Genomic DNA, 12,619 nt, shown 5'->3' with positions numbered 1-12,619 from the left:
ATTAAATAAACGAGGAAGGAGTAAATCTGTCCTAAATGCTCTCAAACCTCAATATAACGAAGTTGTATCTTCCATAAAAATAAATGAGTTATATCCAAAAATTTATTATAAAGGTATATTCTTAACACTCTGGCTACTGTAAGACTATTCTTCATTTACTTTGCTATAACCGATATTTCCTTATATCCGGATTTGTTATATCAAGCTTTGAGTGTATTAGGTTTCAAAGATTGTCTTTGGAATACGAATGAACGTGCATCAAAGGCCATCAAGAGAAGGCTAGCAGATGCTGAGAAACTACTGAGCACAAGGAACGCTTGGTGGCGTAAACCGCCACCCTGATTGAGAGTGGTTGCTCTTAACATCCATCCATCCATCCACTAGTTTTGTAGTTTTTGCGCTAGATATGGAAGAAATGTGTGAGTTAAAAGAAAAATGTTGCGTGACGTTGTGACGGGTGACACAACAGCCGTCGGTTCTTATGACAGGCAACCTGTTGGAATAAGCATTGAACATGAATTAGCTGTTTTTTGTGTGAACTTTCTGTGAACTCGTAATCAATCGCCAAGGATAGGTGCATATATGTGCTCCTGTGCATAGGCTCGGGACGTTTGCATTTGTGATGCTTGTGACGTTCGTGCTTCTGACACTTATGTGGTTGTGTGTAAAGGCTGACTTTCACGAAGGCTCCTTTCTTATTTAGTCTAAAATTCAAGAGTGCGAGAGAAATGACACACTTGTTTCACAGCTGCAACCATGCAAAGTAACAGATGGTGTAGCCATGGATAGCATAGGGGAGGTTAGTTGTCATTATATGCGAGATCTAGAAGTACTTAATAATTAACAAAAAGAAAATGCAAACAGGCAGAAAGATAACTAGCATCAGTGTGTAAAGCATGGTGTACTTTATCAATTAAACCTGTCATGGCCGGCCGTTCTTCTTTGTTCCTTACCTTTTTGGGGAAACGTATAGGTAGCATGAGTGAAATGGTTATCAATAATAGTGCAAGATTTAGCATACTGATTAGTGGCTCATGATTGGTTTGTTGTCCGATTTTCAGTGACTTCGACAACCTGATAGAATTCTTCGCCATTTCGCCAAACGTGGCGCCACGGAACGAATTTGACTTTGGAACACGGGAGCACAGCGCACCGTCATTCTGTGATGGCAACGAAAGCCCAGTGGTGAGCTTACGTACAATCTGTAAGCATGGCGTCATCATGTGACATCGTGTCATGTCATGTCTATGCCATGTGACGTCGCGTAACGACGCATGACTCGCCTGCCTTGTGTCCTGTGATGCACATTGCGTGAAGTCTATATGTGATGTTGCAGGTTATAGTGGCTTGTTTGTGGTTACAGTTTGCTGCGTGCCTGCTTCTTTGCAGGTCGTCGAGCCCATGCACATCCTCAATATTGCCATCCGCAATGACATTCCCAATGAGGATGAAGATTATGCTGCGAAGTACTACGCATTCTGTCAAGAAAAGGTGCGTGTTGACGTTTCGCAAATGTACTAGAGATTTTATTTGGCTCTCATGACTGATGCATAGGTGTTCAGTACTTTCCTTTGGAGTTTCTTCATGCGTAACAAAATGGTATTAGGTCGCTTACTGCATGCATAGCGATTGGGCGTGTAGCTTGCAGGATACAACTGATCAGCTGACCGCAGCAGAGCATTGTGTCATTGTTGTACTTATAGTTATTAGTACTGCTTGAGTAACTTGAAAAGTTAAGAACTGCACAAGAACAGAAAATTACTGGTGCAATGTCACAAGACAAGAATGTGGTCATATGACTTGAGGACCGAATGTTGGTAGCCAATATTCTAGTTGACCTTAAATTGAAGTCAAGCACGACGTGTAATGTGTAGGGCAGATAAGTGGCAGTTTATTAGAGCAACAGAATGGGTTTCAAGGTATAGGAGTGTAAAATAGGATGGCAGAGAGCTGAGCATTGAGATGAAATTAAAAACATGTAAGCAGTGATTGTAGCCAACTTATGAAAAAAATGGGCCTAACTGAAGATATCAGTTGGAGGCCTTTGTCCTGCTGTGAATATAAGCCAGGCTAGTGACGATAATGTGAGACATGACACAATAAGAAGTGTTAAACACAGCTGACTGTGTTGCCGCTTTGATGTTTAAAAAATACAGAAGTTAGCTTGTTCATTGCCTTATAACGTGCCAAAATCTAGTCATTCGAGCCCGGCTGTGAGACAATCTTTAATGTGAACTTTCAAGTCTTCTTGCTCACCTGTTCCCCTCAGATCTCTTGTGTTTAAATAGTTTTGGACCGTTGACCTTGTTTTCACTTAACATGACACCAACTTACATACGTGCCGTATACTCTGCAATGTACGTTGGGCAAAGTTTATGGATCGTGTTTTATAGTTGGTCAGTCCATGTTTATGGCCTAATTGCGTATTGTTGACTGGAGTTTTGCTCATTTTCGTTTTCAGTGTGCCATCATGAAGGAAAGGATGATTCGCCGGATAACCTTCCTTATTCTCCACAAACGCCGGTTCCCTCAGTACTACACATTCCGTTACCGTGACGACGTAAGTCCTCCATAACTTCTTTTCTGCTCTTTTCTTTCGCCTGAACACAAACTCTAACCCTCCCTTGTTTGCCATGACCCTTGAACGCATGTCGGGAATCGTCACTATTGTGATACTTAACGTTGGGCGTCTTGAAGTTGATCACGTCTGCAATTTTTTCTTTTATCTCGCTTTGCAGTACGTCGAAGACTGCATCTACAGACACCTGGAGCCAGCACTGGCTTTCCAGCTGGAGATCAACCGGCTGCGCAACTACGACCTCGAGGCCATCCCCACCTCCAACCTCAAGATGCACCTCTACCTCGGCAAAGCCAAGGTGCGTCACATTTCTCGGGAACCAAATCGAACGGCGAGCTTGCCATCACGAGCCTGTCTGCTCCACTGTAATGCGCTCAAACCCTTGATGAGAAAGGAAAAATAGACAAGTACCTGTTTGCAGCACGAAGCCACAAGGAAATCTGTGCTGATTTTTGTGAAAGAAAGGTTCGAAGTTAGGGGATAAAAATGTGATGTGAACAGCACATACAAGCATAATCAGACAGAACATACAGTAAAACAGCAGTGCATATTGTAAAGAAAGTGCATAGTGTTTGTGAAAGCCTACCATAGTTAGTTTCATATCAGCACTGACTAAGGCTCGTTAGGGTTTAATGTTTCTCTACTGTTGGCTAAATGTTAGATAATGTGAACTATCCACGCTCTTAACAATGTCGTAATACATGTGTACCATGTAATATGCCTATGCCTCAGCCTATCTAACGTTGTCCTCACTCTGACAGTGCATCTCGGAAAATTCACTGAACATTTATTTGTCTGTTGTTTTATTGCAGGTGCCTAAGGGCCAGGAGGTTTCGGACTTCCGTTTCTTCATTCGTGCCATAATAAGACACTCTGATCTTATCACCAAGGTGAGCTATCGCTAACCAAGCCCAACACCAGCGGACCTACCTTACTTAACCTAGCATGGTTAATTTTTATCGGCGATAGAGTTTTTATGCTCTGGCATGTGCACCTCTGTAGAAGTGGGCACGTGATTTTCATTTCAGACCATTTGGTGGTATGATGTTGCCAGCAAAATTTTAGATGCCAGCAAAATTTTAGAAAGAGAGCGTTCACTCCTGAGCCCCGCCACGGTGGTCTAGTGGCTAAGGTACTCGGCTGCTGACTTGCAGGTCGCGGAATCAAATCCTGGCTGTGGCGGCTGCATTTCCGATGGAGGCGGAAAGGCTGTAGGCCCGCGTAGTCAAATTTGGGTGCACGTTAAAGAACCCCAGGTGGTTGAATTTTCCGGAGCCCTCCACTACGGCGTCTCTCATAATCGTATGCTGGTTTTGGGACGTTAAACCCCACAAATCAATCAAATCAGCGTTCACTCCTGATCAAATCAGTGTAGGCTTATGCCACAGGAGCGAAGTAAGACACGCCTGAACGATAACCGATGCCAGCCCGGAACGTGAGCCGTGGCTTCACGTGCCACGGTCTAGCGCCTTTATTTTTTTCTGTCGTCATCGCGCGCTCTCCGGTTTGCGCGCCGCCCGAACGAGGGCGCTACAGGGCCCCCCGTGTAGACTGGAAGTCGGAATGTGACATGCCGTTTGTGGTATTCCAACGGAAGATCAGTCGTAGATGAGAGGCTTTCTAGGGCGGTCTCCAGGTACGCCGGCTTGAGTCGGTCCAAGCTGACTGTCTCTTCACGGCCGTTCTGAAGTAGAGTGGCAGTTTTGGGGGTGCGGTGAAGGACGCGGAATGGTCCGTCGTAGGCTGGTGTCAAAGGTGGTCTGACCGCGTGGTGGCGCACGAAAACATGTGTTGCAGTGGCCAGATCAGGGTGGACGAATATGGTCTTGTGTTCGGAAGGTCTGGGTGGAGTGGGCCGGAGGTCTTGAACGCAGTCGAGGAGGCGTTGTAGGAATTGCTGTGGCTGGTCTGGCAGCTTCGTTGACTTGAAGAAGTCTCCCGGAAGCCGTAGAGAAGTGCCATACACCAGCTCTGCTGTTGAGCACTGCAGGTCTGCCCGGATGACAGCTCGTAAACCTAAGAGCACCAGTGGCAAGGCATCAACCCAGGTGGCTCTATTGAGGCGGGTAGTCAAGGCGGTCTTCAGTTGTCGGTGAAGGCGTTCCACCATGCCGTTGGCGCAGGGATGATAAGCCATGGTACGGCAATGTCTGGCTCCGAGGATGCGATTAAGGCAAGTAAACAGCGAGGACTCAAACTGACGTCCACGGTCTGTTGTCACGGTGCCAGGACAGCCAAAACGGGATACCCACGTAGAAATGAAAACGCGGGCAACTGTCTCGGCTGTGATATCTTGAATTGGAACAGCCTCTGGCCAGCGTGTGAAGCGATCGACCATGGTCAATATATAACGGTACCCCTGAGACACTGGTAGAGGGCCCACAATGTCTAGATGAACATGGTCGAAACGACGGCCGGGTGGAAGAAAAGGTTGGGCGGACCTTTGTCATCTGGCAGGGCAGGCACATGCGCGTTCAAGCGCGCACATCACCGTTGATTCCGGGCCAGACATAGCGCTGGGTGAGAAGACGCTGAGTAGCCCGAATGCCAGGGTGACAGATGTCGTGTAAGGAGTGGAAAACGGTGCGTCGTAATGAAGCGGGAACGAAAGGGCGGGGAAGGTCAGCTGAGACATCGCACCACAAGCGCTCAGATGATAATGGATGAGGCACCAGGCGTAGTCGGAGAGAACGGGGGTTCTCCCGAAAAGCGGCAAGCTCTCTATCATCCTGCTGTGCCGAGGAGAATGAGGCCCAGTCGATGGTTGGCGGTGGAGAGTCAACCGCGGCTATACGAGAAAGGGCATCTGCGGCGGTGTTGTCAGCTCCTTTCACGTGGCGGATGTCAGTCGTGAACTCCGATATATAAGCCAGATGGCGAAGCTCACGGGGCACGTACTTGGATGAGTTAGTGCGGAAAACATACGCCAGTGGCTTATGGTCAGTCAGCACGTAAAACGACCATCCTTCCAGGAAATGCCGAAAGTGCTGTATTGCAGCGTAGATGGCTAGTAATTCCCGGCCAAAGACGCTGTAGCGGGTCTCTGCAGGAAGTAGCTTCCGAGAGTAAAACGACAAGGGTCTCCACTCGGAGTTAATGCACTGCTGTAAGACGGCTCCGACGGCCACGCTGGATGCGTCCACCATCAACCGAGTAGGGGCGTTGCTGCGTGGATGAATGAGAAGCACGGTGTTAGCGACCGCTTGCTTAGCAGCAGCAAAGGCGGCCTGGGCCTCTGACGACCAAGGAATGGCGGAGGACGGGCCGGCGGTCGACCGAAGGAGGTCGGTGAGCAGTCGTAGCAGTTCGGCACAGTGTGGTATGAAGCGCCTGGAAAAATTCACAAGCCCCAGGAATTGGCGTAATTGGCGCAGTGTTGTAGGCTGAGGATAATCCTGAATTGCTTTAACGTGGGACCGGAGAGGGCGTATTCCTTTGGATGATATGTGATGGCCCAAGAACTCGAGCTCAGATGCGCCGAAAGTACACTTAGAGGCGTTCACAACGAGGCCGTACTGCTGAAGACGTTGGAACAGAGCGCGTAGATGGTGCTCATGATCTTCAGGTGTGCGGCTGGCGATGAGGACATCGTCAAGGTTTGCAAACACAGTAGGAAGACCCCGTGTGACCTCAGAAATGAACCGCTGGAAAGTTTGAGCCGAATTGTGGAGTCCAAAAGGCATCCGCACGTATTCAAACAACCCAAAGGGCGTCGTGATGGCGGTCTTAGATATGTCGGCGGGCTCGACAGGAATCTGGTGGTACGCCTTAACAAGGTCCACTTTGCTGAAAATTGTGCAGCCGTCGAGGCGCGATGTAAAATCCTGGATGTGAGGTAGGGGATAGCTGTCGTGGACAGTCTTGGCGTTCAACGCTCGATAGTCCCCACAAGGACGCCAGTCACTAGGATCACGCTTTGGCGCCAAATGCAGCGGGGAAGCCCAAGCGCTTGACGACGGGCGGATAATGCCGAGCTGCAGCATGTGGTCAAACTCGCGTTTAGCAATAGCTAGGCGGTCTCCGAACAGGCGCCGTGGTCGAGCGGCTGCCGGTGGACCCCGGGTGACGATGTGGTGTGTCACCGTATGTTTAGGCCGCTGAGTGAGGTTGCACGGTTTAGTTAACTCCGGGAAACTCGCCAAGATTTTTTCTAACGGTGAGGAAGGTATCAGCATGCGGATGGCCATTGGAGCGATGTCGGACAGGACTCCCGAGATGGAGAGACGAGTCTTACCATCTATGAGGCGGCGCCGCCGCACGCTGACGTCCAAATCGAAGTATGAGAGGAAGTCCGAGCCGATGATCGGTTGAACCACGTCTGCGATGACGAAAACCCACCGGAAAATGCAGCGAAGGCCGAAGTCGAGGGTGAGAGTTCGGAGCCCATACGTTGCTATAGACGAGGCGTTGGCAGCACGAAGCACTTGCACCTGTGACTTTGAACAATCAGCCTTAGTCGGAGGGCACAACGCTAATTTTCGCGCCCGTATCTATAAAGAACCTGGCGCCCGATAGCTGGTCCGTGACCATGAAAAGGCGGCTGGGACGAGAAGGGAGATCACACGCCGCCGTCAGTGATCTCGGCAGGCGTTTCCCTGCCACGAACATGGGGGTGTACACTTCGTGGCTCGGTGTCGGAAACGCCGGTGGTACCAGCAGAGGGGTGGAGGGCTGGGACTCCGAGCATCTCGTGTGCGTGGAAGAGCTCGACGACCGGAACGAGGCGGACGAGTCTCCTGCAGGGGGCTCCGGAGTGCGGCAATGGAGGCGGCGAGTTCGTCGATGCGGGCCTCAAGGCGCGAAATCGCTGTGTCTGCTGGTGGTAAGACAGCGCTGACAGATAGGGAGCTCGCTTCATGAACCTGATCGGCGAGCTCCGCCAGGCGGTCGAGATTGACGTCGCCGGCCGCCGCGAGGACGAGGCGGATTGGCTGAGAAAGGCGTTGGAGGAAGAGCTCGCGAAGCAACGCTGAGTGGGCAGAGACGTCGTGTTTCCCAAGAAGCTCTCGCATTCGGCGCAGTAGTTGGGAGGGGCGCCTGTCGCCAAGGTCCCCCTCTGCAAGGAGCTGCTGTAGGCGGACGCGTTCCGAAGGCATGAATCGTTCTAGCACCTTGGTTTTAAGGTGCTGATATGGCGTAGTGTCCGAGGGGTTGGAGAGGACGTCGGAGAGCTCGCTGGCAACGTCAGGAGGAAGGACGGAGGCTACGTGGTAGTAGCGTGTCGTTTCCGAGGCGATGCGGTACAGGGAGAATTGCGCCTCGACCTGATGAAACCAAACTTGCGGGTCCTGTGGCCAGAAAGATGGGAGACGCAGTTGCACGGCCGAGACGTCCTGCGGACGTGAGGCTTGTTCGGTTAGGGTGCATTCGAGTCAGTCAATGTCTTCGTCCGAGGTCACCACTTGTAGGCTTATGCCACAGGAGCGAAGTAAGACACGCCTGAACGATAACCGATGCCAGCCCGGAACGTAAGCCGTGGCTTCACGTGCCACGGCCTAGCGCCTTCTTTATTTTTTTCTGTCGTCATCGCGCGCTCTCCGGTTTGCGCGCCGCCCGAACGAGGGCGCTACATCAGCGTTCACTCCAGAACTTTTAATTTCAGTGCTGTGGCTTGGCTCCCTGCTGCGAAGGCCAAGTTTCTAATTGGTTGTCAGAGTGCTATAACTGAACTTTAAAAAGATACATACATAGATAAATATTACAGTGCATATGTAGAAATACTTCAGCGCATACGTCGGAACTCTCAATTCTGCATTGTTTGCTTGTCAATCAGGAGTTTCCAGTCGGGGGGGCTTTTCATTGCAGTAAAATTTGAGCACTGGTTCGTGTAGTAAGCACGTGGTCGTATTTTTTTCTGTGTAGGAGGCCTCGTACGAGTATCTCCAAAATGAGGGCGAGCGTCTGCTGCTTGAAGCCATGGACGAGCTTGAGGTGGCTTTCACCCACCCAGTGGTGAGTGCATGTTTAATTGAAATGCTCTGCTTTTACTGCACCTTCTGTGTTCGCCTGTTCTAAACTTCTCTAAGAAAAGTGTCGCAGCTCTTGTAGTACTTGCCGTATGCTTGAAATCGTCATTAACTACACTCAAATCTCATTAACTACACTCAAATCTCAACTACACTCAATCTCAAAATTCGTCATAAAAGGACATTCTTAACATAGCTAATGCAAAACACTTCTTCATTTACTTCGTTATAACCAATGTTTCGTTATATCTGGGTTCGTTACTGAGGCTCGGGTGTACAATAATATTGGCACAGATGCTTATTCTTTTATTTTCATGTCATCGGGCTTTGATCGAAAACTGTTACCATCGCTTGGTGGAGGCTGGTCCTAAATGTCTGGGGAAGCTTCGCGATAGTTTTAGACTTTTCCAAGAAGATTGCGCACAGAGTGGGAGCCGTCGAGTGTGTTTAGATTTAGCACAAGCACCAGCGACAGCACTGAGATTTTCTATAACTCGCACATAAGACTTGCCTCAACGACCATCGTAGTATTGATGTTTGACACTTGTGCTCGCCACTACCAGTGTGCCGCGATTAGTGCTTGTAGTTTGAGTGTCTTTCCTCGGCACGAGTTTATCCGATAATTCCTTATTATAAGAATCACAGATAACCATTTCTTATAATTACATCTATTCGCATTAAGATTTGCATTGAATTGTGGGAAGCATTACAAGAAAGCTTTCTACAGGTAAATGCACAGTTTGGCCTTTAGTGCTCTTAGGTGTATGGTTAAAGTTGTGGGAATACCCTGTCATGCGCTAACCCTAAATCACGCACAACACACCGCTTCGTCTTGCCGCTCCCCACAACCACCCCGAACTCCCCTTTTCCCACACACGCAACCCCCACAACTCCTCGTCCCAATGATGATGGTGGTGCCATCACGTAACGCCCTCTCTCGGCCACCCTCACAACCCAAAGATCTTCATTGTTTCATATGTGGAATTGAATGGACACAGAATATTCTCGCATGCTGTTTTCTTAAAAAGTCGATGATATTTTGCCGTTTCGCAAGTTAGATGAGTGCATAAATTCAAAGAGTAACCAAGGTGGTTACTGCTGGTAACAGCTGACAACTGAACGAACTGTTTTCTGAATATTCGTTCCAGTTTTGGTGCCCGTTTGTGTGAAATGCTGGAAACAGTTTTTTCTTCTGAGTAATAATATGTAAATGTACGTTGATATTGAACACATTTATTTCATGACTTAGACCCCGCTGCCTTGCCGTGTTTTATCATTGCAGGCCAAAAGGACCGACTGCAACCACATCTTTCTGAACTTTGTGCCCAAGGTTACGATGGACCCAGCTAGGGTGCGTATTATGCAGATTTACAAATGAGCACATAAGGTGCATGTAAAGTTACTCATTTTATTTGACAGGTTTAGGCGTACTTGGGACTCTATTACAAAAACAGAAAACTTTTCTCTCTCTTAGGAAAAAAAAAAAAACTACATCCAAATTTTCATAAAGCGGCACAAGATTTCTTTGGCTACTTCTGAACGTCTGGCTGAATGCCAATGTTCACGGGTGTTGAAATTAACTTTGAAGCATGGCTAAAGTTTCTGTAGAACTCGTTGTTGGGCAAGTTGTTTAACGTCAATGGGGTACATAATAGTGCTAACTTAGAAAAACAGATTCTAGAAAACAATTAAAAGGGAGCAGAAAAGTCGGGCGCTTAACTTCAGCTGTTTATTCACATTGAGAAAAGAGGCACAGGTTGCATTATTGATCCATCTATTCCACTTTACCAAAATGACCTGTAGCTTTTTGAGTGTGACCAGTGCTACCGATTTTGATGCACGCATGCACAGAGAGTTGTAATCCGATGGCTTGTTCTTTCGAACAAACAGTTGAAGTTTAGCGCCCGACCTTTCTGCTTCCTCCTTTTGTAGAATCTGTATTTTTTCCAAGTTTGTGCTATTATGTGCCCCATTAAAATGACAGTGTTAGAAAACATGATGGGAAGTGTTGAAGTTACTATAGAAATTTTATTTCTCAATCCTGCTTTTCACCTTGTAGATTGCCGAAAACGTCAGGGACATGGTGATGAGGTATGGTCCTCGGCTCTGGAAGCTCCGCGTCCTTCAGGCCGAGATCAAAATGACGATTCGGTAAGTGGGAACAATATTGAATGCTGCTCCGTACAATCCGGCGATCAGCATTTGTATTCATATCACGTTTATTTCTAGTGCCTTCGAGAATCTGTACAAATATCATCATAATGCATCTTGGGTGGAGCATTCGAGTTTTTCATTAAAGTAAATTGTCAATTTCATACAGTATTGGGAAATAAGTAGTTGCTAGTTGCATATTAATGCTAAGCGGTCACTTTTTTCATTAACTTTTCGTTAACCTGCAACATGCAAATTTTTCATTTGGGGTAACTTGTGTAACCAAAACACTTACTTTTTTGCACAGCACTGGCATTGTTACTTTGATAAACGTTCCTGTAATGTTACGTTAACATGCATTGGCATAATGATGTTATGGCAATGATAGAATAACCGAAGAACACTGAGTCTTGGTATAACATTGATGCATATATTTAATGCAAAAAGGTAATCGTATGTTTTCGTGAATCTAAATTTAAATAAAATGTAGCGGTTTCGTGTGTGACATATTGTGTTACTGGTCTTACCGCAGTGAAAAGATCACAGCATTACAGTCGAACCCCTTTATAATAGACTCTGATATAAGAGACAAATGGGTATATTAGATACCAGTGTGCCTAAAGCAAAATACGAGTAGATAGCAAAATGCATACGTAGTACCATGCTTATAAGAGACATCTCATACAAGAGACGAGAATTCCTGCCCGGAGCATGCCTTTTATAAAGGGGTTCAACTGTACTAGTTCTCAGTAATTGTAATGATGCATTACTTCGTTAAAACTGTGACAGGGTTACGTTTTCTGTAATATAGTAATTGTAACTTATTTTTTGCTCGTTACTGGTTTTGTTGGGCAATCTTTGTTGCACAAGGCAAAGATGCTGGACCGAGCTAGTTTATAACTGTTGGTTTTACGTGCATTTTTACCTTATGTATAAATGTACATAATTTTGTGTGTGCTTAACTCTATTTTATGTATAAATGTACGCCACGATTAGTACAAATGTACATTACACACAAGTGTATGTTACGTAGATTTGTATGTACGTAATTTACTTGTGCACTTTTCATGCAAATGTATATAATGATAAAAAATGATTCTTGCTAATGGACGCGAAACTTGCTTTTACATTCCATATCTATTTGTCTGTGGCACTAATCTTGTTTCAGTGCTTCAAAATTCCTGCTTTGTTTATTTTTGTGTGTGCTTAACTGCTTTGTGCCAATGCTTGCCTGGATACATGTGGACTCGTTTGTACTCATAGTGCCAGCGTAGCTCTCGAGGGTGAAAATGCATGTTGCACATGTTGCATGAAATTTAATTTTGTTCACTACCTGACAGTGTTCATTGTGGGAATTATTTTTCTGCACTTGTTTGCTAAATTTGTGGGATTTCTTGTGTACTGTTGTGCATGCATTTGTTTTGGAATAACCGGGAAAAGCGACAGATGCCTGTGCTACTGAAATTTCACCTGTGTATAAAAGATGATGCAAATTGTTTCGGTGTAACGTTCAATGTAATTGCACGATTTTCCTGTGTAAGCTGTAGTCAGGTGAATTGAGTTTGAATTGGCATACTTCATCTAGTGTGGCTTGAAGATCTGCCTGAAATCAGCTGGTAAAATCATCAGAAGGACAAGCTGACAGGTTGTCCTTTACTCAATCTAATTGAAAGGAAAGCGAGCATATTGAAGCTAGTGAAGTGATAAATTATGAAATTTTTCATTGTTAGAGTCTTCGGTTGGTTTGAAGCCAGGACCCCAAAGCTGGCTTGGGTTTTGTGTGTGTGCACACTTGCAGCCCGCCATTTCGGGTCTCACATTCCCAATTCACAAACTGATTGTCGCGATGTGGGTCACGCTGTAGATGGCGCTTTGTTGTTGCTGGGTGTGCTGTGTTGCTAGGCTTTAGTTTTTTACATTTGTA

The 12,619-nt window shown here is 46.7% G+C and overlaps 1 protein-coding gene across 13 annotated transcripts in view; it reads left to right on the top strand.

The window, feature by feature from the left end:
• The window catches only part of ACC (acetyl-CoA carboxylase), a 100,104-nt gene that overhangs the window by 61,193 nt on the left and 26,292 nt on the right, over positions 1-12,619 (top strand). For all 13 annotated transcript variants that reach the window (XM_075870969.1, XM_075870971.1, XM_075870970.1 and 10 more), the window contains 8 exons: positions 1,062-1,185; positions 1,390-1,491; positions 2,462-2,560; positions 2,739-2,876; positions 3,391-3,468; positions 8,441-8,530; positions 9,827-9,895; positions 10,604-10,695. In XM_075870969.1, coding sequence (XP_075727084.1) covers positions 1,062-1,185; positions 1,390-1,491; positions 2,462-2,560; positions 2,739-2,876; positions 3,391-3,468; positions 8,441-8,530; positions 9,827-9,895; positions 10,604-10,695 — 792 coding nt within the window. The remainder of the gene's footprint in view (positions 1-1,061; positions 1,186-1,389; positions 1,492-2,461; positions 2,561-2,738; positions 2,877-3,390; positions 3,469-8,440; positions 8,531-9,826; positions 9,896-10,603; positions 10,696-12,619) is intronic.

The sequence above is a fragment of the Rhipicephalus microplus genome, chromosome 8, assembly GCF_043290135.1.
Source record: "Rhipicephalus microplus isolate Deutch F79 chromosome 8, USDA_Rmic, whole genome shotgun sequence".
Classification (NCBI taxonomy): domain Eukaryota; kingdom Metazoa; phylum Arthropoda; class Arachnida; order Ixodida; family Ixodidae; genus Rhipicephalus; species Rhipicephalus microplus.
The sequence above is the reverse complement of the archived record's forward strand: the minus strand, read 5'-3'. Positions and strand labels throughout refer to the sequence as shown.